At 41.1% G+C, this 23664-nt stretch overlaps 5 protein-coding genes and 1 long non-coding RNA gene across 8 annotated transcripts; 3 read left to right on the forward strand and 3 right to left on the reverse strand.

Annotated features, from left to right (window-relative positions):
* The first annotated feature begins 1104 nt into the window (after positions 1–1104).
* On the forward strand, positions 1105–5752 carry LOC147061947 (uncharacterized). Of its 2 annotated transcripts, XM_085914313.1 has the most exons (7): positions 1109–1569; positions 1834–1872; positions 1949–2257; positions 2790–3098; positions 3499–3813; positions 4148–4297; positions 4453–5752. In XM_085914313.1, exons 1-7 carry the CDS (start codon positions 1539–1541, stop codon positions 4494–4496), a joined length of 1197 nt encoding a protein of 398 aa, XP_085770439.1. In that variant the 5' UTR covers positions 1109–1538; the 3' UTR covers positions 4497–5752. The 2 variants fall into 2 exon arrangements, with proteins under 2 accessions (XP_085770448.1, XP_085770439.1); XM_085914322.1 differs by lacking the exon at positions 1834–1872 and having other exon boundaries at positions 1105–1569.
* On the reverse strand, positions 5656–8326 carry LOC147061948 (uncharacterized). Its single transcript, XM_085914344.1, has 6 exons — positions 7939–8326; positions 7728–7829; positions 7125–7153; positions 7001–7026; positions 6565–6621; positions 5656–6359 (listed from the first exon to the last, which is right to left on the reverse strand). Exons 1-6 carry the CDS (start codon positions 8021–8023, stop codon positions 6137–6139), a joined length of 522 nt encoding a protein of 173 aa, XP_085770470.1. The 5' UTR covers positions 8024–8326; the 3' UTR covers positions 5656–6136.
* Positions 7522–13151, forward strand: LOC147061949 (uncharacterized). Its single transcript, XR_015066424.1, has 3 exons — positions 7522–7631; positions 10489–10560; positions 12607–13151. It is a non-coding gene; the product is annotated as an uncharacterized LOC147061949 (long non-coding RNA).
* Positions 8816–11803, reverse strand: dnase1l1l (deoxyribonuclease I-like 1-like). Its single transcript, XM_085914335.1, has 8 exons — positions 11663–11803; positions 11506–11594; positions 11334–11420; positions 11142–11263; positions 9896–10008; positions 9641–9798; positions 9470–9566; positions 8816–8896 (listed from the first exon to the last, which is right to left on the reverse strand). Exons 1-8 carry the CDS (start codon positions 11801–11803, stop codon positions 8816–8818), a joined length of 888 nt encoding a protein of 295 aa, XP_085770461.1.
* traf3ip3 (TRAF3 interacting protein 3) lies at positions 12368–19724 on the reverse strand. 2 transcript variants are annotated; one of them, XM_085914294.1, is made up of 14 exons: positions 19600–19724; positions 18299–18685; positions 17568–17658; positions 17429–17477; positions 17016–17043; positions 16900–16929; positions 16243–16338; positions 15815–15886; positions 15057–15215; positions 14589–14726; positions 14376–14511; positions 14134–14267; positions 13336–13452; positions 12368–12749 (listed from the first exon to the last, which is right to left on the reverse strand). In XM_085914294.1, exons 2-14 carry the CDS (start codon positions 18659–18661, stop codon positions 12522–12524), a joined length of 1641 nt encoding a protein of 546 aa, XP_085770420.1. In that variant the 5' UTR covers positions 18662–18685; positions 19600–19724; the 3' UTR covers positions 12368–12521. The 2 variants fall into 2 exon arrangements, with proteins under 2 accessions (XP_085770420.1, XP_085770428.1); XM_085914302.1 differs by having other exon boundaries at positions 19604–19706.
* A 595-nt stretch (positions 19725–20319) lies between these two features.
* atp5pb (ATP synthase peripheral stalk-membrane subunit b) lies at positions 20320–23656 on the forward strand. The gene is made up of 7 exons (XM_085927570.1): positions 20320–20457; positions 21367–21403; positions 21514–21659; positions 21913–22076; positions 22379–22504; positions 23090–23269; positions 23401–23656. The coding sequence occupies exons 1-7, from the start codon at positions 20430–20432 to the stop codon at positions 23476–23478; spliced, it is 759 nt and encodes a 252-aa protein (XP_085783696.1). The 5' UTR covers positions 20320–20429; the 3' UTR covers positions 23479–23656.
* Positions 23657–23664: the final 8 nt, after the last annotated feature.

Raw genomic sequence — 23664 nt, forward strand, 5'->3', positions numbered from 1 at the left:
AACGATCTATGGAGCAAGGATTTGACATCTCTCGAAAATAAATTCATATTAAATAAATGGCAAATTGAATTATTCACTGAGCGCAAACAAAAATGTTTGCGGCACAAACAATCTGTAACAATCTGGGTCCATTCGTCTTGCATCAGGAGCATTCCAGAGATTGACATTGTTGACATTCGCGACGAAATACGGTGACGTCATCGCTATAAATTAAATGTGTAATAACTAGAAAAAACATAGCATGGGGGGCTGGGTGACGTAATCGCGATAAAATAAATGTTTAATATCTACGAAACCGGAGCAGCACAAACGAAACTTTGCTGCACAAACCAGCACAAACGAAGCACAAACGAACGGTACCATTTTGGGTCCATTTGGTGGAAAAGGGGGGGCTGGGTGACGTCATCGCTATAAAATAAATGTCTAATATCTACGAAACCGGAGCAGCACAAACGAAACTTTTTGCTGCACAAACGAAGCACAAACGAACGGTACCATTTTGGGTGCATTTGGAGGAAAAGGGGGGGGGCCTGGTGAACTCTGGATGACCTATAAAATAATCTTTAATAACTCGAAAATCGTTGCTGCAGAAACAAAAAAAATTGCTGCACAAACTAGCACAAACGAAGCACAAACGAAACAGACTATTTTCCTTAAATTTTGCGTGTGTGGGGGGGCCAGCTTCATTGCTACATTGCTCTATGTAGTTCCGGTTTTGCTGCACTATGAATTTCCTAACAGCAATCGAGAAACACGCTAAATTTACAAACGGTCAAACATTGCGCGCTCCGAGTAAATTTCCACACGCCCAAGAAAACAGCAGCTTAGGTTGTCAGACAACGTGAATATTTCAAAACCTTTCAATGATTTGCTGGTTTGGAAAATTTTATTCATAAATGTGTATATGCGTTTTGCTGGCAATGAATCATTTCACACACTGGGTGATATCAGAATTTGACAAACCAAGCCGTGAAACAATACTTGCGTCCCTTCTGAGAGTAGTAAGACAACTGGGAGCCAGCTCCACGGGCGGACCATTCTCGCACCCCCCAAAGTCCTTGAATTACAAAATATTCATAAATTGCATCCATTTTAGTGCTGACATAATTTTCACATATAAACCTATTATATAACTGCAAATAACTCAGCTCGCTGGGATAAATGTTTTGAACTAAGAGACTGCGGTGTAATGCTGACCCCTAGCGGCTGCCTTGAGAACCGTTAACACCCGGTCAGGTTGGATAAACTCTACTCTTAACCCAACACTTTCCCGATATGAACGTCAGATTATTGTGACGGTCTCACTCTCGATATTACTGTAACTGGTGTCGCTTTTATGAGCAGGAAATGTCTATCGCTTGTGGACATTACCCCGGTATAGTACGAGGCATTAGGTTAAAGCTCCCCACTTGGTCAGCCTTAGTTCACTTCGCTTGCTAAGCTAGCACATGCTGCGTGTTTGTAGCGTCTATCAGCACTCAGCCGTCGGCCGGGCACCGCTCCGACCCCGCTGTTGGATGGAAGGGTGAGGGGAAACTATGCTAACATTCCTCCACATTCTGTTAACAGGTAAGTTTAAATGGGGTGCTTGTCGAGGCTCAGATTGACTAACGTGCTGTTAGCCTAGGCTGTTTGTGTCTGAAGTTACGCAATGTCGTGGCCTGCAGCTGCCTCTCATCGTTGAGGAATTGAACTTGACACCACTGTTTTGCTTAAATTAACAATTACTTCCGTCGTTTAGATATTATTTTGTTGGCTGTAGTTCTTTTCAATTCAACAACGCAGTTGACATTGCTGTTCACGTGATGATAATTTAGTTTTCATTTCATTAAGGCTTGTTAGGTGTTCTGCGGGACAAAGTCACCGCCTTGGGTAAGACAGGATTTGGAACTCCCATCATTCCTAGCGATGCAGCGTGGTCCTTGTAAATGTTGTTTCTGCTCCTCAGATCGTATCAAACTTGTGGATGGGGAAAACAAATGTTCCGGCCGCGTCGAGATTCTCCGACACAACCAATGGGGTACGGTGTGCGACCACGGCTGGGACCTCCGCGAGGCGGACGTGGTATGCCTGGAGCTGTCCTGCGGCTTGGCAGAGTCAGCCGTCCACGGGGCGGCTTTTGGTGCGGGCAGGGGAGAGATCTGGCTGCGGCATGTTCAGTGCACGGGGCACGAGTCCAGTTTGACCCGCTGTGCCGTCTTCCTCCACAGTCACCACCACTGCACCCATGAAAATGATGCAGGCGTGAAATGCTCAGGTAGGACGATAATAATTTAAACACGGACGCCGCAGCCTTGCCTGCTTCAAAAAGTGAAACTTGCATATGACACAAATTCATTCGACACAAGAATAGTAATCTTCAAAGTTATATAAAATAAATAAATGAAATAAAACGGTACTATTTTGAGTCGTGATTGTTTCACGTTTTGAATTTAGCTGCTGAAACAATTTCTACGTACTACATGCTAATTTCTTGAAATGCATCAGTGTATGTAGATGTGTAAATATAATTATAGTATATGAATCAATAAAGTGCATTTTACAATGTAAGAAAACGAACACTATTACAGTATTTCACTACTTACAACACTTGTTAAGCAACCATTCACATTGCTTAGTCATGCCCCATATAATCGCAATTATCATATTATAATTTGTCTTTTTTGGGGCATTTTAGGTCAGTTGCAGTCTCTCACCCGAAACAATTCAGAGGGTTATCGTAATTTCCACCAATAAAATGTTCTCGAGTGAAAGTTAAGTTTTGTGACTCCCCTCTGTTTTCTACACAGGTACAATTTTCGTGCCCATCCTCTCCCTGTCGTCACCTCACAATGTGTTCTCGTCCGGGGAGGCGGCTCGGTTCAGCTGCAGTGTCCTGCCGGGTCATCACGTCCGTGACTTCCACCTGTACAGACATGGCCTGGCCACGCCGGTGGTGACGCAGAGGGCAGATATGAGTCAGTCACGGGTGGAAATAACTCTGCCCAACATTAAGACGTTCCAGCAGGGCAGCTATAGCTGTCGTTACAGGGTCAGCGGTAGCTCGCCTTCTCAGATGCTCAGTTCTCCACCAAGCAACCCTGTCAACATCACCGTAGGTAAGTCACTTATTCTTTACCACCTACTTACCTTCTTTTGGGTGCAGTCTAAGAGTCTTGGTTTTGTCTTGGTTATGATTTTCAACTCTGTCAAGGTTAGATTTTTATCTGCCTTTTTCCTCCCAACTTCCTTTTCTTCCCCTTTTGCAGTCTTGAGATTTATAATGTCTCGGTCTGAATACTACTGTATCATGTTGAGATGCTTATCTCTGCGGAACTGTAACCAAATTGAAGACAAATGTAGCTTGAATGTAGAGCCAAAAAGACACCACTTCGCCGTATGGGGTCGTGGCTACCGTGCTACAGCTGTTTGTGTTGTCCCATGAAAACATCAAATCAAACATAAGAAGGTTGTACATGAGATTCAGACAAGCTCTTAACATCTTTGGCGTGATCACAGTGGAACTCCTGACCCCCCAGCACTGGTACAACACGTCCTCTGAGGCCCCGGCTGGTTCCGTCATCAAGGGCCACAGTTTTAACATCACATGCTCCACACCGCAGCCGTACCCCGGAGCCTCCTTTCAGCTGCGACTCATCCGCCCCAATGGAACAGTGCGCCAGTCTCTGCCGGCCCTCGGCCCCTCTGTCACGTTTACCTTCGCCGTTGCCCAGAGCTCGAATGAGGGTTACTACTACTGTCTGTATCGGGTCCAGCTGGGAGGACGCACCTTTGTCTCCAGAGAGAGCCAAGCCCTGCCCATATCTATAAGAGGTCAGCGCCCGCACATTTTCACCTCACTAAATCTGGCCCTCTTTGCAAAATGTTTGGGCACCCCGGTCTCAAGACACTTTAGGATAAGGTACAGCATACAGACGAGACCTAGACAGTTGACAGATAAATCTTTATGAACAAATTTACACCCATTATAGTCAAGCTATTTGTGGAATTGTGCAGTCTAGCAACTTTAATGCTATGGGGACAAATACATTTAGTATTTTCTGCAGCCAGCCTCAGCATTTGCTGTCAGTTCTTGTTCCCTACTACTTATATTGAGCACTAAATAGGATGTTCTTATGTCACTGACAAAAATGTCTCCCACTTTCAGACCCACATCCAGTTCTGAGTCCAGTGATGATCAGCTGGCTTGTGTCTGGCCTGACATTTGTCATCGCTGTCATCGTAATTATCGTGATGGCCAAGGTGTTGTGCAACAAGGAGAGGAATCCCTCTGAACTGGAGCGAGAGACCAGATCGTGTAAGTGGTCCACAAAACATTTGACAAGTATCACCCCCAAAAATATTTCGCTCTTCAAGTATCACCATTTTGACCAACATACAGTATAGTTGGCTGTGTTTATCAAAAACAAGACACGCTTGGATGAAAGTCTAACAACATGTTTCCATCTACAGGTGTGGAAAACACTTATGTTGCCTTATCAATTAACAAGCTATGATTGTACGACGATGGATTGATGTGGCACCGGAGAGCCAGTTGGCTTGCTCAGCAATCACTCCTGCAACCACTTCATGCTCTGGATAGTACAAGCTCTCTCTCTTCTATATTTGAAGTTTCGGATTAGTGTCTTTCTGTATTACCAGCATATTTGCTAGCAATTTAAACACTTGGGCCTTGAGCTTTGAAGGACATATATTATGGAAAATTGACTTGTATGCAATTAGAAATGGCTGGAATGTCTCTCCACCCATCATGTCTGAAATCAAACAACCAAGCAATTCTTTTTGATAGTTGCCTATTACATTTGTGACATTTTGGACGTTTTGTGCAGTTCCGTCATGATTCCAATCGTGCAGCATCATCCTGCAGCCCCCACGTCACATCACAAACACTTGGATAATTAGAATGCTTACTTTTGACTGACATTGTCAGATGTGATTATGATTGTAGTCGCAGTTTACATCACAAGATCTGTTGAATATTTGGGTCACCTCAGTTCATTCCATGAATCAAACTTCTCATTATGAGGCGGTATAATTGTACCAATTCAATTGAGTAAATTACCTCTTCGTTTTATTCATCACCAGAAATAAATGTTATGGTTGGCTCGTATACAGTAACTGAATTTTAACTGCAGTTTACAGCTGATGGTCTAAGCAAAAGTATAGTTGCCTATTTAGTTTGTTTGGTTTAATACTAAGCAAGCAAAATGCTTTCATCATTTGTATAAAAACGGTCAGTTAAATCGTTTGGTAAAATGGTAAACAGGGTTTCGTTTTACTTTGAAGCACAGCAGTTCTCCAGTGTTATGATTTTGCCCACGCTTTCTCTTCATATTTATCTAAGCCTTACGCCATGCACCCCAAAGAGGACTGAAATACTGCCATTGTGTTCAAAGTTAATGTTCGGCCTCAATTAGGCATTAACGCACATGTATTTTGAGCTGCTTCTACTAGTTTGTGGCAAAATGTGACTAACATTTTGTTTTATTAACAGACCTCTAAGGACAAACTCCACTAATTTATTGTGTACCTGGTTCTTCAGAGCAATCATTTATGTAGAGAATGCTTCTGTATTGTTAACCCATTACATTGTCATTTTATTTACATTGCTGCATATCAACATTTAAATGTCAATGATTTATGTAGCAAATGCAATTTGTATTTTTAAACCATTACATTGTCATTTTATTTACATTGCTGCATATCAACATTTAAATGTCACGGTTGATTAAAATGTTTGAGTCCCACTTTCCACCCAACTTGGACTTTATTTATTCAATTTTAAATGTCATTCTTTTGTCAGCAGATAAAACCGTGTGATTAGAATGGTAGAAAAATAACCCATCCAAGAGTACAAATATCTGTAGGTATGGATTTGCATTAAAATGACATGTAACTTGTAACAAAACCACTGAGGCACTTTTGTTTAGGAGCTAAACTGATAAAGCAAATATGTCAACTTTAGCTCATCTGTTCTAATGTCTTTTATATCTAATAAGCAACAATGAACAGTAGCGCTGATGTCTTCTTGGTCACAAGATACTAAAAGGGCATTCAACAAAAATAAAACACTCCGTGAAAAAATATGTCATTTGAACTACACCAGGCCTATAAACTGGGCATAGTTTTGCTTAAATCATTCTATTTTCCTAGTGTAATCGTTTGTCTCCATGTTGGCAAAGATGAGGTAGAGGAAGACTGCTGCCACGAGGAAGAACAGCAACTGGACCCAGACTGGGATGAAGCGGGACGACTGAGGTTCTTTGGGAACATCTTCATGAGATTTCTTTGGTGTTTCTTCGGTGGCTCTCAGCCTGGCGCTTGTGTATGGCGACGACGCAGTGTCGTAGGTGTAGCGTCTGAAGACCAACAGTAAGTTTGTCACACACTTGCCAGTAACTTTATGTTCACACCGACGCCCAAAAGTCAAAAGCATGTGATTTGACACTGAGACAATTTACATAATATAGGATATAACGGCAACACATTGCATCTATATATAGATATAGCTAATATCAGAGCTGGACAAATATAATTGCTAACATTTTTCAACAAAGTACTCACTCGTGTTGAACTTCCCTCTCAGTCCACTGTGGTCTGGCACTCGTGTAAAGTCGACTACTGTAGAAAGAGTGCACACTAAGTGAGGCAAATCGAAATATGATTCAAACAAACAAACAAACATCAAATTGGGTCAAAATACACAAAGGATGGAGAATTCTACCACACTTAAAACAGCCAGTGTTAATAGCTACTGCTCACCCTGCCCCTTGTACTGCAGAGCAACGTTGGTTACGGTAAGTAGGGCTAGGTCTAGGACATTGCATCTTGCCCAGAGACTAAAGTCAAGCGTAAATCTAGCTCCTATAAAGACAATGTAGAAGCATTTCTATTTCCACTCGAGGAGTAAGCATTTCATCACTCAGCAATTTAACTTAAATTTTTGGTAATGTTCCCTTTAAGATGAATTTTACAGCAAACAATGTGTAATATAACTTACTAGTCTTCTGGCAAATGACTTCTGACCTACAACAGCATAAACAATTGTAGTAAATAAATATTGATAATAAACAGAAATAAAGTTGGAAAATATTTTAGAGATCAAATGTGGATGTCTTACTTACAGGTGGACTGTAAACATATGTAACTTCCTCTGAAATCGGAGAGAAAAAAATACACGTTACAAGCTATGTAACTTACAGATGGACTAAAAAGCATCCTGTTTGACAAAGTGGGGTAACTACATCCAGATGGTCTGTGTTTGTAGGAGAAAGTAACGCTTCATCTCCTCAAGATCGTAAGTAGAGTTGCACAGGTGAGGCATATGGCGACCTCTGCAAAATATTTGCGACTTGGAAACATGTACCTCATGTCAAAGGTTTCCAACGTGTCGATCAATCACTTCATTTCCAACACACAAATGTTGACCAACCTTCCATCTTTATTCCCATTTAGCGCAATGTACTAAAGTAAAATAAATAATAATCGTCCTAACAAATATAGTCGATTACTTCGCCCATAGTTTGTGGGTGGGGCATGTTGCGTGTCAAGATAGCGCCACACCAAATTTCTGCAACTGCCGCTGAAATGGCTGGATTAGCCTACTATGCAGTTATAGCTGCTCCATAAAGGTGATGTGAAAATGCAACGTTTTTTGTTGTTTTTTTGTGGCAGAAGATGACAGGTTAAAAGCGTTGACCTGATATTTTCTGTTGTGCGCGTTTTACCTTCTTCTCTGTAGTAGGTTTTGTCCGATTTTTTCGGAGAAACTCGTTTCTCTTTGGCCATCGCTTCTCTAATTTTTTTCTCGTACAGACTTCGGGTGGAGTCTTGAATATAAGAGAGGCATATTGTTATCGAGAATAACAATACAGCAGAGAAGATAACCCCACTGAAAACATGATACTGTCACTCGCGTGTGGTTGGTTCACTGCTCACCGACGACAGGACCATGCTTGATCCCGTATTCATCAAGAAGGACTCGGAGCTCATCCGTTGACTTGCTGCTCAATTTATACATCATGCGTCTTAAATTTACAGTCTTACGTGTAGTTTAATATCTGATAGTCTCGATTGCTAAAAATAAAAAAGCTTGGCTGCTCTAGCAAAACGGGGGCGCTTCTTTATTCCGCCGCTTTTCGTCCTAGCGCTATTCAGTCCAACGCTGATTTTTTTCACCTGGATTAAAAAAAATAAACAAACTAAACAATTGCATCTCGTGAGCATTTATGCCGCTCTCCAATTTCAAATTGTATTTCTATTCACACCTCAACGGGAGTAAAAATTCTTTGTGTACCGCCCGTCGTTTTTGCTCGAGTGTTAAAAACAACCGTACCTCCAGAATGATAATGTCTGCGTTTTGCCCCGCCCCCTTTGTTAAACGGTCCTCTCTAAACGCAGCGCCGTCATGTGGCTCCTTGTGGTAATCATCAAGTGTTGGTTATTGAGTTCGATGCAGGGATGGACAATGACCGCACTCTTCCTAACCAGATGTATGACAAGATTTATTTTTTTACTCCTTTTTTCACACACACACACACACACACACACACACACACACACACACACACACACACACACACACACACACACACACACACACACACACACAAAAACCCCAACTCACTCAAAAGTTGAATGTTCAGATACTGTTTGTTGAATGTTGAATGCTGAATTGAGGGCAGATGTCACACCATTAACCAATAACCAATAATATAGTCAATGTAACTGCTGGTATCGAGGCACATTTTGAATAATGCTTTTAATGAGTTAATAGGTAAAAATAAAGTGCGGGTGATTCCAAGTACATCTCAGTCTACAGCTCACGGCGCAGTAGGTAATGATGCTTTGGCTTCAGGTCGACCTCGACAGGGAAATGGTCACTCACCCCTAGGGCCTAAAGTTTAAGCACAAAGAGCTGTTGAAACATTTCATAAACAGGCACCTCGAAGTAATTCAAATATCATAGAAAAGTTCATTGATTACAGTGGTTAAACTGAAAAACAATGAAACTCAAAGATGTAAAAAAACAGTAAAAATGCCATTAGGACCCATTTCTTCTTGTGTGAAGCCTGAAGGCCACATGTTATTCTCACTCTTTTTTTTACATGCATCACGTTCCACACAATTCATCCGCTTCAAAAAATCCACACCATGGGAGCTTTTTCTCATTCCAAATATTCAAGGTTTTCCCAAAATCCATAATTTTTCTCACCCCACCCCCTTCCCAAAAAAAACCTCCATTCACTCCCACATTTCTGTTACAGGTTGTTTATCATTCATTCAAATACCGCATTCAACATGACATATTTACATTGTTCTCGTTCCAAATTTAAATCTTTCAGATCATTCAAGTCACCTTGGGAATGACCCAAATATTTCCACTGACCAAAAACTCAACACAATATCCACAAAAAAATCCCTCAATATATAAAGCTGCTGTTGTGAAACATGTTTGAAACACGTTTACCTCATTCTCTGTCAGATGGAAAGCCTCTTTAAAATTGAACGGCTGGGCAGAGCCAGGCACTATGGTGGACAAAATGCCACGTCCATGGACGATAATCCTGAATTGGGGATTAAAATAGATCCAAATCAAATCCTAACTCATCTTGCCATTGCTGTACCACCAATTTCCCACCTGTCGTACGCACAGTGCGTCTTCTCCCGGACCGTCGTGTCCTGTTCATCACCGATCAGCCACCGAAATTTTGGGTCGCTTCTCAAGCGAACAGCTCGCCAGCCCTTGATGGTGACATAGCCGCAGGCGGCGTTCAGGTCGCCCAAGATCATCACATTCTGGCTCGGTGGAAGGTTTCACACAGGCCCGTTTCATCATTAAGTACATTGACTGCCAGGCAAGTGGGATGTAGATTTAGGAATAAAAAAAAAGCACCTCCGTCTTCCACTTTCTGTAGATTTCCTTGAACACATTATACAACTCATCCATCTCCTTCATGGCACTTTTGGGACTTGTGTGCTGGCCAATGAAGACGAGATCCTTCGTGACTAAAACATAAATACTGTGATTGTCATTATGTGACGATGATTCTCAATTAGTTATTGAACAAAATAATAAAGCATGTTTCATGTACGCTGTAATAAATCAATTACCGAATATCTAATGTAAAGTCACAAATTCCTTAAATTAACAGCATTAGTCATTACCAAGAAAAGTTCATGTTATCTATGAATTTTCAAATGTACTGTTACAAAAAAAGCAAACAGCCACCAACTTTAGTGTTCATTGATTAATGTCAAATGATAGTTACTTGTATTCCTAACGAGAAAATATTGTTCAAAATAGAGAGCTCCCTGAAATTAAAACAGAAGCATGGAAGCACTTCATGTTAACAGACTGTTATATATATGCTAAGTACTGTGCACTGCTTTGTCTATAAGTGATGTAATACATTCTACTAACTGTCGATATGGTATAATGCATGTTTTTTCATTACTCTGGGTCTGACTGCAAGCTTTCTTTTTCAGTCCATCTCCACAATGTCATTCCACTTCCTTGGCCCGCCACAGTGAATAAAGACAACATCCCAAAAAAACAAGGTAAATGTAATAATCATCATCACTTCATTACATTAGCCCTTGCTGTATATTACAGTGGTGCCTTTAAAACCTTCCAGAAAACCCCACCACCACGAACAAGGGAATATTTATATTATATTATTTAAGTAATAATAGCACAACTAAATGTAATGTAATTGGCAGTTTGTGGAGCATGATTAATTCAATGCAGCACTTTCTGGTGTAGTTTTGCCGCTAGGAAGCAGTGTAGTACATTCCTACTGACAAATGATTAATTTCATAACTACTGTAAGTCAGTAAACTGCTGTAATATTGCTAATATTGCTCAAAGAGGATATGTGAGTATTTTAAAGTCTGGTTCAAATATCTGTTCCTTAATGAGTTATTATGCAACAACAAAAACAGTACTACTAATTAGCCTGGAGGGGGTGGGATTGTTTACTTTCTGCCAAACTGCTGCCAGAAAATCCCAGAACAACCCATTAGTTGGGTCACCTGTATCTCAAGGCATCACTTTACCAGTGTTTTTATTTCTAGGCTTCTTCCATTTCAAACTCATGTCGTGCATTGTAGTGTAGGACTGTGTCGTGTCTGAATCTTACGAGTGGTCGGGGAGTGAAAGCGAACGATGAAAGGCTCTCTGGAGAAGATGTTTGTGTCATTAGTGCCCTGCGCCTCTAATTTAGCATACTGATATTGCTCCTTCACTTTCAGCACATTGTTTCTGTGGAGATGATGAGGGGGGGTCAAACGGTGTCATCAGATTGACCTTTTACCCTGTCAGCTGTTTTTACCTGTAAATGTAGACGTACTGTTCCTTGTAGGTTTTCCTTCCCAGCCTCTCACTTTCTACGTAGGAATACGAGTTGGATTCGTCAAATCTGTGGGAAGTCAGCAGTGTGTAATTCTGCATGCATTTCGTTAGAAACTGCTTGTCCTCTTTAAAAGTCTTTCAGTCTGACAAACCTGTTAAGATCTTTCACCAAAGTTTGTATTGCTCGTCCTTTTGAGTCACGGACTTCCTGAATGAGACACAAGTCGCATCGGGAAAGAATCTTGGGAAGAAAACAATCAGACAAAAATCATCTGTGCAGTTTTGTGACAATGTACCTCGGACGTGTACCTTCAGGAGAATCCCCATAACCTTCGTGTTAGTGGCTTTAGATTCTCCAAAGCTTTGAACATTAAAAGCGCAGATCTTCAGGGAAAAAGCCACATTTAACATACACAGCCACACCGCACAGAGCAGACTTGCAGTCCTCATCTCGATTATTGCCCTGTAAATGAAAGAAAATTTTTCATGATGCCCTCCGCACTGGCTCAGTGCATTCTCTTACCTCCACTTTGAGCAAAGTCCAGCCAGGGTGGGATGCGTGACAGGGAACATGCAGGTAAACTGCATATTTGTGTGCTGGATGTGCTGTGTCAGTGCCAGATGATAATAGAGCTTTATCTGGAACTGTTAAAAGCCCCTCCATACAATCAACAATGACCACAAACACAATTCACCTTTGAGTGTGTTCTCTCTTTAAAAAAAAAAAAAGTCAGTTTGAGTGCAATTAGACAATAGATTCTGTGTTTCACGGGAGCTGCTGTCCACACTTGACAAGAGCAATCTAAATCATTTCTGAGCTGGAATATTTTAGTACATGGGGAAAAGTGGTAAACAATCACAAATCACACAATTCAAAATAGATGATCATTTTGGTTATTAATATTATTATAGTCATCATTTTCGTAGGATGATGATCATCATTATTTTATATACACACAACCTATTAAACAGTAATAAAACGAGAATAGTAGTAGAGATGGCAGTAATCTATTAAAACAAAAACTAAGAGATTGCTTTTATTGTAAAAAATATATATTTATTATCACATACATTTGCATTTCTAGAAAATATCAACAACTAACACAAAAACCTTTAAATGTTAGACATTTGAAAAGTGAAGGACGACGATCCTCCAACTGTGACATGGTCACACTGGCCTAAAACAGCCTGAATTTCTGGGGGAGACCATTTGCAAGAAATAATTCTCTATTCGTTTCCCCATGTCAAAATAGAATTCTTCTAGTTTCTCCCCGAAAAGTGGACGCCACGGTTGCAATATGGCAAATCCGGTCACAACCCACAGCAGCAGGAGCAGCAGCAGCAACAGCAGCAGAACGAGGAGCATGCACGGACTCCATCGGGCTACGTGCCACATCTGCACAAAGAGGAGACGAGAAATGCTTCAGCTCTCAGGATACACATGGGGAAAATTATTTCCAAACTTTTCGAGAGATACAATTATTTTCGCCCAGGCCTGTTTTGTGTTTTCTTTCCATAAAAAGAATTATTTCAAACCACAATTCAACTTGGTTTTCATAGTTAATTTTCACGACATTTTTATTCATGATTACATTTGTCAGATTCAAGCTATTTTGGTGACCACATTTGGAGTTTTCTTTTTGAGAGGCAGGGTAAACCTTGGATTGGATGGCAGCCAAATAATAGGAGGCCACATAAACAAGCAGCCATTGGAGTGATAAAAACAAAAGGCCATAATACCCAGGCTCCGGTTCATTGTGTAAGTCAAGTCAAATTTATTTAAATAGACCTTAATCTCTCTCTCTCTCTCTCTCTCTCTCGCTCTCTCTCTCTCTCTCTCTCTCTCTCTCTCTCTCTCTCTCTCTCTCACACACCTCACACACACACACACACACACACACACACACACACACACACACACACACACACACACACACACACACACACACACACACACACACACACACACACACAGAGCTTACAGCTTTTTTGTGGTGGTGGCCAAGTTGCCCAAGTTCTTCCCTGCACTGCGACAGTCGATTCTGACTTGACAGAAATTCTTGCTCCATGGTATGCAGCTCAGTCTGCAGGGCCTCGCACTGTGCAATCATTCACATTGACAAACAATTTTGAGTATTTGAAATACCTAATATTCTCCACATCATGTATCGTCTTTACCCCTTGAAATAAATGGAAATGCTGTGAATGTGTGTCCCCCCCCCAAAAAAAACCCCAAAATGGTTGTAATGTATATGTGTAATGTGTTTTTGAATAGGAAAAAGAGAGATAATAAAATAATAAACAAAATAGAAATGGTTTTGGCCGCAAATTGGACATTGTACTGCTACTTCTGGTGTGTGCGCCTTGGCCACTTGTATCACGTAGACATCTGGCTGCAGTGTACTGAGAGACGGTCTCGGCTCCTCAGTAAGATGCCGTAACATTAGCTGCTATTTGCAGAGGATAGAGAATAAATGCCATATTTTACAATCAGTGGTGTCCAAAAAAGCGAAAGGTACATTATTACTATTGCTCAAAGAGTTATAAGATTACCAATAGGACTGACACCACATATATTCCTATCTGTGGCATTTCCCATTAAGTATTAGCATTAAGCTAGTAGACTTTAATATTTTAAAACTCAAAGGTGGCCCTTCAGCGCCAAACTTTGCCCGCCCCCGTCATGTCATCCTCCATGAAGTCGCCTGACAACTAACGAACACATAAGGCTCTTAGACATCTAGCACAGATTCAAAAGAACCTGTCCTTGTCCTAGTCACCTCCTTCTTTTTAAGGCGGAGTTCCTCCTGAGTAACATGAAGCTTCTCCTCGACGTCGCAGTCCCCTTTTGGAGATGTCTCTCTTTCTTCTGGTGCGCTCTGAATGCTCACGTCCCGTCTCTCGACGCTGCCATCTAAAACCAGAGCAATAATACAGAGCAATAATCGTATGAATACATTTGCCACTTCTTTCTGTTTCCCTCTGAGCAGATTATAGGCATGTGTGTTTTGCGGGGGCTTACCACTTAAATTTTGCTTTTGGTCCTTCACAAATTGTTGATATTCCTCCTGGAGGCTTTTATGGAACAGCAGCTCATTCTTTTGTTGTCTCAGTGACACCAGCTCTTCAGTCAATGTGGCCTCTCTGGCCCTGGACAGCTGCGAGCACACCCGCACTTGACCGTTAAAATGTCTGACCACTCATACAGTAGATATGAAGGCGTCTGTGTGCCAACCTCGAGCTGTACTTCCTGCTCTCGTGTTCGTTCATTGCTGACTTCCAGCTCCTGCCGAAGTTTTTGACTTGTGAGAGTCAGCTCCTCGTAAAGGTTCTGCAGCCTCAGGACGTCCGATTTTGCAGTAATCAGCGCTTCCTGGTGACACATTGGTTTGGAAAAACTGGGTGCTATTAGTACCACCGAGCGGCCCACCACACATATCTTTGGAATGTGGGAGGAAAACCGGAGAACCCGGAGGAAACACACGCAGGGAGAACATGCAAACTGCACACAGGAAGACAAGAGCCATAATTGAAGCCTGAACCCCTGAACTCTGAGGCAAATGTGCTAACCGTACCGTCTGAATCGGAATCTATTAGAATATAATTGACTAGCTAAAATCTGTAACTAATCCAATACAAAATATAAACTCAATTTTCATACCTTCTTTACCCTCCCACGTGAAAAAGACGTAAATATACGTACCTGGGATTGAATGTCTGGATTCTTCAAAGTCATAAGTGTGACAATTTTGCTGAGTTCCTCCTCCTTCCCCTGGGTGACCTTCTCAATCGATTCTTCAAACGTCATGTTCTGGTTCTTCATTTCGAGCGCCAGTTTATTTGACACCTCCTTGGGAAACCTCTGCAAGGATACACATGCTTTGTCAAATCCACTGATGCGCTGAAGATGTGTGTGTGTGTGTGTGTGTGTGTGTGTGCGTGCGTGCGTGCGTGCGTGTGTGCGCAATTTTCCGATTTAAATCGTAACAAAATATTTCAGCATTACTTTCTGTATTATTTATAATAAACTCAATTGACCAAAATATGTTAGATGCTTCCATCATTTACAATATTTACAGTATGTTGATCATTTATTTATTGACATAAATGACTAACAACACAAATCATACATTTTAATCAACCAAATTTAGGGGGGAAAACAAGAGGCTACATTATTCCAACAAATATTTGAAGACTCTTGATAATAACTGCTTGGACAGGGATTTGTACTAGTATATTAGCTTCTAAATCTTTCATTCATTTTATTGAATGCTTGGCTGGATAATTTTTGCTTATAATGTGTTCATTGTTCAAATGTTACCTACCTGTTTGTTACCCGTTGGCAACAGTTTGGATTGAGAAATCCAGTTTTCAAAGTTGACCAAATCAAATTTGACCAATATAATATTGTGGTCAAAAGCTCCAAAATGTTCTGGTGCTTTTTTTTTTCAATAGAATTACCTCAAGGCAAGCTTGCAGCTGTGTCTCCAGAAGCTTAATCTTGTTTCTCAGCACATCCTCATTGCCGTGAGCCTGTGGGTTTAGAAAGGAAACGACTAGCTGTAATGCTGCAGCTTGAAATGAAATGGTTCATGTGGAAGGATGACATTTCATGACCAAATACATAAAGACCATTTTTAAGTCAAATGAAAATTCTTCTATTTCAATCAATGCATAGTCAGAGTTAAGTCAAGTCAGACTTAAATGCCCTGCTATCTGATTCAGTTGATCTACTTTTTTTTTTTTTATAAAACAATGTCACCCCCCGTGTAAAATTGTCAACTTGCGCTCATCGGTAGAGACAAAAGTTGAGGCAGGAAACCACAGAGCTGCTCGGCCTTCCTGAGGTGACAGGCATTCCTCCGCTGCGTAGGAATGGTCGCAGTTACCTTCCGTAATGTGCTCAAGGTCTTCTGCAGCTGTGTGCAACACTGCTGCAGCATTTCCACTTTCTTCTTGATGGCCATCTCCCTCAACAGGCCCTCCTTCATAGAGGAACAGTGTCAGATGAGGTTAGAGTCATGAGGCCATCTTGATCGTGTCATTGAAATACAGCCGATGCAAAAAGTCTACTTGCTTTTTGTAGTCTCATAAAAAGATGAAACCAAATAATTTCTAGCAAAGTATTTGAAACGCATTTAAGATCATTTGTATTGGTCGGATGAAACAAATGTTGAACATTTTGATAGATTTGCCGCATGCAATGTATGTTTATGAGGAACTGCAAAAGGATTTCCACTTACATGACGTAAAGTGACGCCAGTCTACTTTATGTCACCAAATTCTCAGGTTCGCTCGTGTAAAAGAAAATGCCGAAAAGCATAGTCTACCAAATTGTCAAATAAGGCTTGCAAATCAAGATGTGGCAGTTTTTACGCCTGAGTGCAGGTGCCCCATCTGTGAAAATAGAGCCCTTGGTATTGTTAGTGCTAGAACACCACCATGTAGGTAAACATGGTAACTTTAGTTTAAGTCCTAAACATCTTTAAGTCCTTCCGTTTACACCTCTAACAACAAAATATAGTGGGGGCGAAAACTGAGCTCACCTCCATGTAGTTCTGTAACTGCAGAATATCCTGGAAAATATCAATTATGATGTATAAATTTGTTAGGATGTATTACTGTATCGGTAAAAATAGGAAAATATTGTTTGTAAACTCACTGATTCTTCGATGGTCACAAGGCCTGACCTGCATAAGTGGAACAACAAATATTTTTTTATTTTTCGGGGGATGGATGGATGATTGAATGGATGAAACTTCCCTCCATCAATGTCTTTTCTTTTTGGCATTTTTTTTTCTACTAAAAACAAACCAAAAATTGTCACTTTGTTTTTCTGCTGAGTTTGTTTACTCTAAAGTCACATTCGATCTCGGGCGGTTTTACGAGATTTCCCCTCCGACGTGCAGTAATGGGGTCTCTCATAGTTTGAATGGCAAAAAAACCCCCTGATGATCTAAAATAAAACCATTTAGACCATACAGACCGCCAAGGCTAAAAGAAAACTGTAAATACTTTTTGTTATTTCATTGCACTGTAAGTTTTGTAGAGCGGAATTAAAGGGATGACACTCACTCTGTCTGGACACAGGATTCTCTCATCCTTTTGTGGGAAGTGTGTGCATCTTGGTAAACGATAAAAAAAAAAATAGTCAGAAAGCAACGCTGCAAATACTTCAATACAAACAGCACTGTAGAATCACTCATCCACCCACCATTGTTGACACGGTCCATTTCATGCTCGCTCTTTTTCACCTTGATCACTTCTGTGGAGGCTTCATCTTGCACCATCATCTTCATTATCATCTGGGGAAGAGGATGTGAGTGCCTCACTTTCACGTCATATCATTGGGTAATATTTACCAATATATTGATACAATACATCATAGTGTCACATTTGAAAACACATATCTGTACTTTTGACGATATACATCTTTGTCAAACAAGGCTGATTACTTTTTTTCAACCTACGTGGATGACAACACGAGTCTAAAGGTACTTCAGTAGAAAAACAGAGACAATCTACATGGAGGATCGTGAACCCAGTAGAATTACAAATGATGACACAACAGATTTGCAGAAGATATTCCCCATCCATGCCTCATTATAGATCATTTTTGTACATTGACTGCTACTCTTGTCTTGAGCCTAAACACCATATGCTTCTGATGTGCAAAGATTCTCTGTCAAGTCTCTAAAATATTTATTTTTCCAGTGGTTATTGTCAGCCAAATTATCGTTTTGGAACTTAGTATGAGGACTTGTCGTTTCAATGGCATAAATAAACATAATAATATTTGGTTTGTTTTTGTACATTTCAGATTTCGTCATTTTTTCCCATCAAGTACACTAATTGTACTTCAACCAGCATCATTCATTTTGACACAACTTGTCGTTAAGGGCTTTTGGCACTTGTCATGTCAAGTGATGAAAGGTAAACACTCACGCGGTCGTCCGTGTCCGGGCGCCCACCGTCACTGAGGCTGCTCTGTAGGCTTATCCAATCTGACGTGTTCCACGGAGAGCAAAAGGAAGAAGAATAGCAGGTGGAGATGCTCGAGAACCAAGAGCTTCTTCGGGTGATGGGCAACAGAGGCAGCGACCTCCTCTTCATGAACTCCACTTGTCTCTTGTTCTTCAGCGTGTGTTTAAGCAGCGCTGTGTCGTAGTCTCTTGTTGGAATCCGGCATGACGTCACGTTCGTGCGTCTTCGTAGCTGCTCATGTTTCTCTGCTCTGATCTCCACTTTGCGATCAAAGTCTCTCACGGGGGATGATAGTTGGAGTCCGCGGAGATAAAGCACGTCCATAACCCGGGTCAGCAAACCCACTGCCTACACGCACACACACACAAACATACGTTACGCGTACACATCACAATAGAGACGTTTAAAAAAAAAAAAAAAAACACTCTCTCTATATTAGTGTTTAATCGATATCATTGAAATCCAGCCCAATGTCCATATTCAAATATTCTCACCTTCCTCACGAGTTAAGACAGAACGACGCACATCTACTTTGTGTATAATAATAATAATAATAATAATAATAATAATAATAATAGAATAATATTATAATAATGTTTTTTCCCCCAGTAGGCCTTTAGGCTTATACGTACGCAATTAACCCTTATTGTAGTACACTATGGCGCTGCACTAGTTACACTACTAGGCCCAACCTGTAGGCATGTGTCGTTTGCTTGTAGCATCTTCGATCAAAATGCTCAGGAGTAACAAGTGGTTCCTCCTATAATATGGCAAAGTTTCTGTACCAGCATGTAGAAAAATCATACCTGGTGCATAGTACGAATGTACAAATGTATGTATGTTTGTAACAAAAAAGTAGCACACTAACAAAATAACACAAAATATTGCGATATAGTTACATAAAAAAATAATATCAAGTTTTCTAAATATTTCAGGGGATGCACTTTATGTTACCAAGGCTCTAAGAAATTAGCATCTGTTTGGCTCTGTGTTTGTGTTTAATCAATATGGCTACTGATTATGTAAAGTAACCCACAAGCACTGTACATGTGTATATTGTAAATGCAGTGCCACAAAACCATTTTATTTAGCGTAAATACGCCAAATTATAACAATAGATAGTACAACTAGTGAGGATATTTGTAGTGTGGTAAACCCTGCGTGCTGAATGACACTAGTTGATGTGTAAAGAATGGTGAAATGTGCAAGAAAGTGCACAGTTTAATAAAGGTTATCTCAGAATGCAGCAATTAGAAGCATACCTACTACGCCATCTCATCCAGATTGGAAAACACTTCATGCAGCTATTCAGAAATCATCCTTTCTCTACCCCTCAAGTCTTTAAATTGAGGTTCAGGCTGTCTCGTCTTTCTCACCTAACTCTTTCGACTGAGCACAATTTTTCAGAAAGTGAAGGGGACCACCACGTCATATGTCCCTCTATCTCAACAGCCACTCATGCCAAACTGATACATTACCAGCATGGCCCCAAAGATTAGCTACAGATAGACCAAGGGGTTGGTCTGCATACCACAGTATTTGAAGGAGGGAAACTTTCATAAATTAGTTTTCTTTTGCTGCAAAACTAAGCATTCTCTTCTGTCCACCACCTCACTCCATTCACTCTTTCACAACTTTTGGTTTTACTTTTTTCATGTCACTGATCCAAAGCTTCAGATTCAAATACTATGCACAACCTACTGCATATGTGTTTTTGGATCATGTGTTCACATTTTAAGCTCTGAAAGCCTTTTGTTGTTATTTTAAGTTGCAAGAAAGGTTAAAGACAAAACAGGTAAACAACAATTGTGAGCCTTTGCATATTTCTGAGGTCAAATCTGAGAGACTGGTTTAACATTATGTCGATGTAATGATGTGTTTTTGGACCTTACAAACTTGTCAATGTCAAACATCTTGCAAACAGCATCATCTAGCGGTCATTGTATGTAAGTGTAGGTTGTATTTGATCTCGCGAGATATCGATGGAGTTATCGTTTTGTCCGCCATTGTTGGTGCTCTTTGCAGAAGGGCACGAAGAGACCGAAACACGGTGCCCGGTGTTACGGACAACTAGGCTATCCATTCATCCACCATGCTGTCCAGACTTGTTATCGTTTCAGGTATGAACTCGTGGAGACCTTGTAGGTCACGCAGAATGGCTGCGTTCTCTGACTAAGGATAAATGCAAATTGTGGGAAAAGCTGAAGGGTAAAGTGAAGGCCGCGAGTTGAATGAGTGACAAGGTAGTACCAGCTAACGTCCCATGCCAGGATGACTTATAAATACGTGTTACGCCAAGCATATTCGGGAGATAGTTATTTGACAAACTATCGGCGGTGTTTGTGTTTGCGTTGCTTTCCAGCAGACGACACAGTAGATTACGTGACACCGCAAATGTCACCTTCCTGACAGCTAGCATGGGCACTGCCTCCTTTACTTGGTCTGTTTACCCATGTGGCAGTCATATGCATTCTAACAAGTATCTTCTTTATGCTCCCCTAGGACATTTATGCGCATTTCTCATTTTTGGCCATAAGTTTGGTTAAAGTATACGTCGTGGCACACATGGCACTTTGTAGTAAATGTTTATATCTTTAACCCTTGTATCTCCTTATAGAAGGACTTGCAATCTGTAGAATTTAATGAAAATTGAATTGTCGAAGCATTAACTCAACCTCTACACTTATGGGCTAACCGATCAATTGGGGAGCCACCAATTATAGTGAATAAAATATCATGGTGTTTTTTTGGTCACTCAACTGTAAAGATATGAGTTTCAGACAGAACATTTGACTGTGCGGTGGGTTTTTGAATGTTATTGTCTTATGTTATAATAGAAAAATTGAGGAAAAATAATCTTTAAGCTGTTTGTTATTGAGAGTACATGTTTGCCTCAAAGGTTCAAACGGTAATAAATTTGTGGGGGGCACATAAGTTAACTGCATCATCATAAAGGTTTTGGTGTTATTTTGTACTGGCTTACCTGCTGAAGACATAGAGTAACTAATGTTTTGTTGTCTTGTTTGTAGCTAATGCCCTGAAAGGCAGCAGCCCCTTCGGAGCTGGGTATGTGTGTAAAACGGCATCAACAACAGCAAAACTTTACAGATAATTTTACATTATTTTTACCCCATTTCTTACTCTTATTTTGTTTTTTGGTTTGCTTCTCCATGTAGTCTGGTCCAGGCGTCTCGCTCCCTGCATTCATCGTCTCAGAGTCTGGCCCCGGTTCCCCCTCTGCCAGAGAAGGGAGGCAAAGTCCGTCATGGCATCTTCCCAGAGGAGCTTTTCCAGCTCTTGTACCCAAAAACTGGAGTGACGGGTCAGTTGTCTTCAAATGGAACCATTACAGTGGACCCCTGCTCATTGTGGGGGATAGTGACTCGTCCTACCCACAAATGGCACAAATATTCGTAGAATTGCCGCACATTGAATTGCAGAAACAAAGACACACTGGTGCATATTTTACAAAGATGCTGGTAAACGTCCAATATACAAAAAACGGGTTTTAGTCTCCACTAAAAATTCCTACGGCAGGTTCTTATCTGGCATTGAAAGTATCGCCTGTCTTCTAGGACCCTACATGCTGGGCACCGGCCTCATCGTCTACCTGCTCTCTAAGGAAATCTACGTCATCAATCATGAGACATTTGCCGCTGCTTCCATTGGCGCCATCATCATCTACGGCATCAAGAAATTCGGCCCGTCTGTCGCAGCTTTCGCCGACAAACTCAACGAGGTCAGTGGACATCTTGGATTGGAGCTCATCATGCAAATGTGGAGGGAGCCCTGTTTTGAGTAAAGCTGCAAGATTTCAGCATCTTTGTACATGATGTGTAAAAAATCCCGAAATTTTAGTATGATCTTAAAAGTGAACTTTAACCTTTGCTGGTGAAGTAAACTAGAATGTTTCTAAACTTTTCAATGCTTATGAGTAACTTTCAGTACTTTATGTTGAACTTTTGGTTTATTGAGAACATTTCACTTGAAAGCCCAGATTCTTTGTTGGTAATCTTGGTCTCTGATATTTTTTGATTCTAGGAGAAAGTGGCCAAAGCTCAGGAGGTGAAGGATTTAGCTATGTCCAGCCTGACCCAGGCCATCGAGGACGAGAAGAAGGAACAGTGGCGAGTCGAGGGCCGAGGGATGCTCTTCGACACTAAGAGGGTAAGTTAACAAATGTTGTCCATGTGGGCTTTAATTGAACTTCGGGCACAGAAGAGGGTGTTTCCCAGTCTGCCGTGGAAACAAATCTAACCTCAGATCAAGCATCCATTTCCTACAATGCTTTGAGCCTAGCTCACTTGACCTTGGACTGGTCGCCAGCCAATCAACAGATTGTTGCAGCCATTCACACTCACATTCATAAATGTGAACAATTTAGCCTTCCATGGACCTACCTCAATATGTGGCTAGCAGTTTAGGGTGTACCCCGCTACACACGTCAGCAGGGTTAGGTTCAAGCATGCCTGCAACACTCCTGTTTGGATAATGGATCGTGACCCTCCGGTTTGGATGTGGGATAGATTGCTGGACAATTTGTGACCTGGCCTTCATTGAGACTTTTTGTCAACCTCTGCTGGTTATAAGCAGACTGTCCATAATTTGAAGTGAATGGAATTGAACACATTAAAGACTTTTGCAACTGCAACAAAATAATAATGTCTTTTAATCGTGCTTGACTAAAAGATTCTTCTTTGCTTGGGTGGTCTAATCAACTCTTGTGTAGTTACAGTGTTGCTTTCTGATTAGAACAATGTAGCCGTGCTGTTGGAGACCAACTACAGAGAGCGGCTACACATGGTGACCAATGAGGTGAAGAAGCGCCTGGACTTCCAGGTCGCCCTGCAGGCTCTCCAGCGTCGCATGGCTCAGGAGCACATGGTCAACTGGGTGGAGAAAAGTGTCGTCAGCAGCATCACGCCTCAGCAGGTAGGCTTTTGCCAACTTTGTCATAATAAACATGTAATGTTTCCCATTCAAGTGTTGATGGTAGTGATTCATTTTCCTTCCCTCCATTAAAAATCTGCCATGCCTAATTGTGTTTGTTGGTTGCGTTTCAGGAGAAGGAGAGCATCGCCAAGTGCATCACAGACCTGAAGGCTCTGGCCAAGGCTACTCAGGCCAAAGCTGTCGTCTAAACTTTCAGGTCTCCAGTGCGACTTGAACCTCCACCTCATTGTTCCAAGACGAGACGGGCATATATTTTTCTTTTACAGAATAAACTATTTGCCCCTTATAGTCGATCTGTCACTCTTATGGGTGTGTACAGTATTTCCACATCAGCTGATAGTCAAATAAATGCTTGTCTTTACGCAACCTCAGTG

Source organism: Syngnathus leptorhynchus, chromosome 1 (genome assembly GCF_054491065.1).
Source record: "Syngnathus leptorhynchus isolate UIUO chromosome 1, UIUO_Slep, whole genome shotgun sequence".
Taxonomy (NCBI): domain Eukaryota; kingdom Metazoa; phylum Chordata; class Actinopteri; order Syngnathiformes; family Syngnathidae; genus Syngnathus; species Syngnathus leptorhynchus.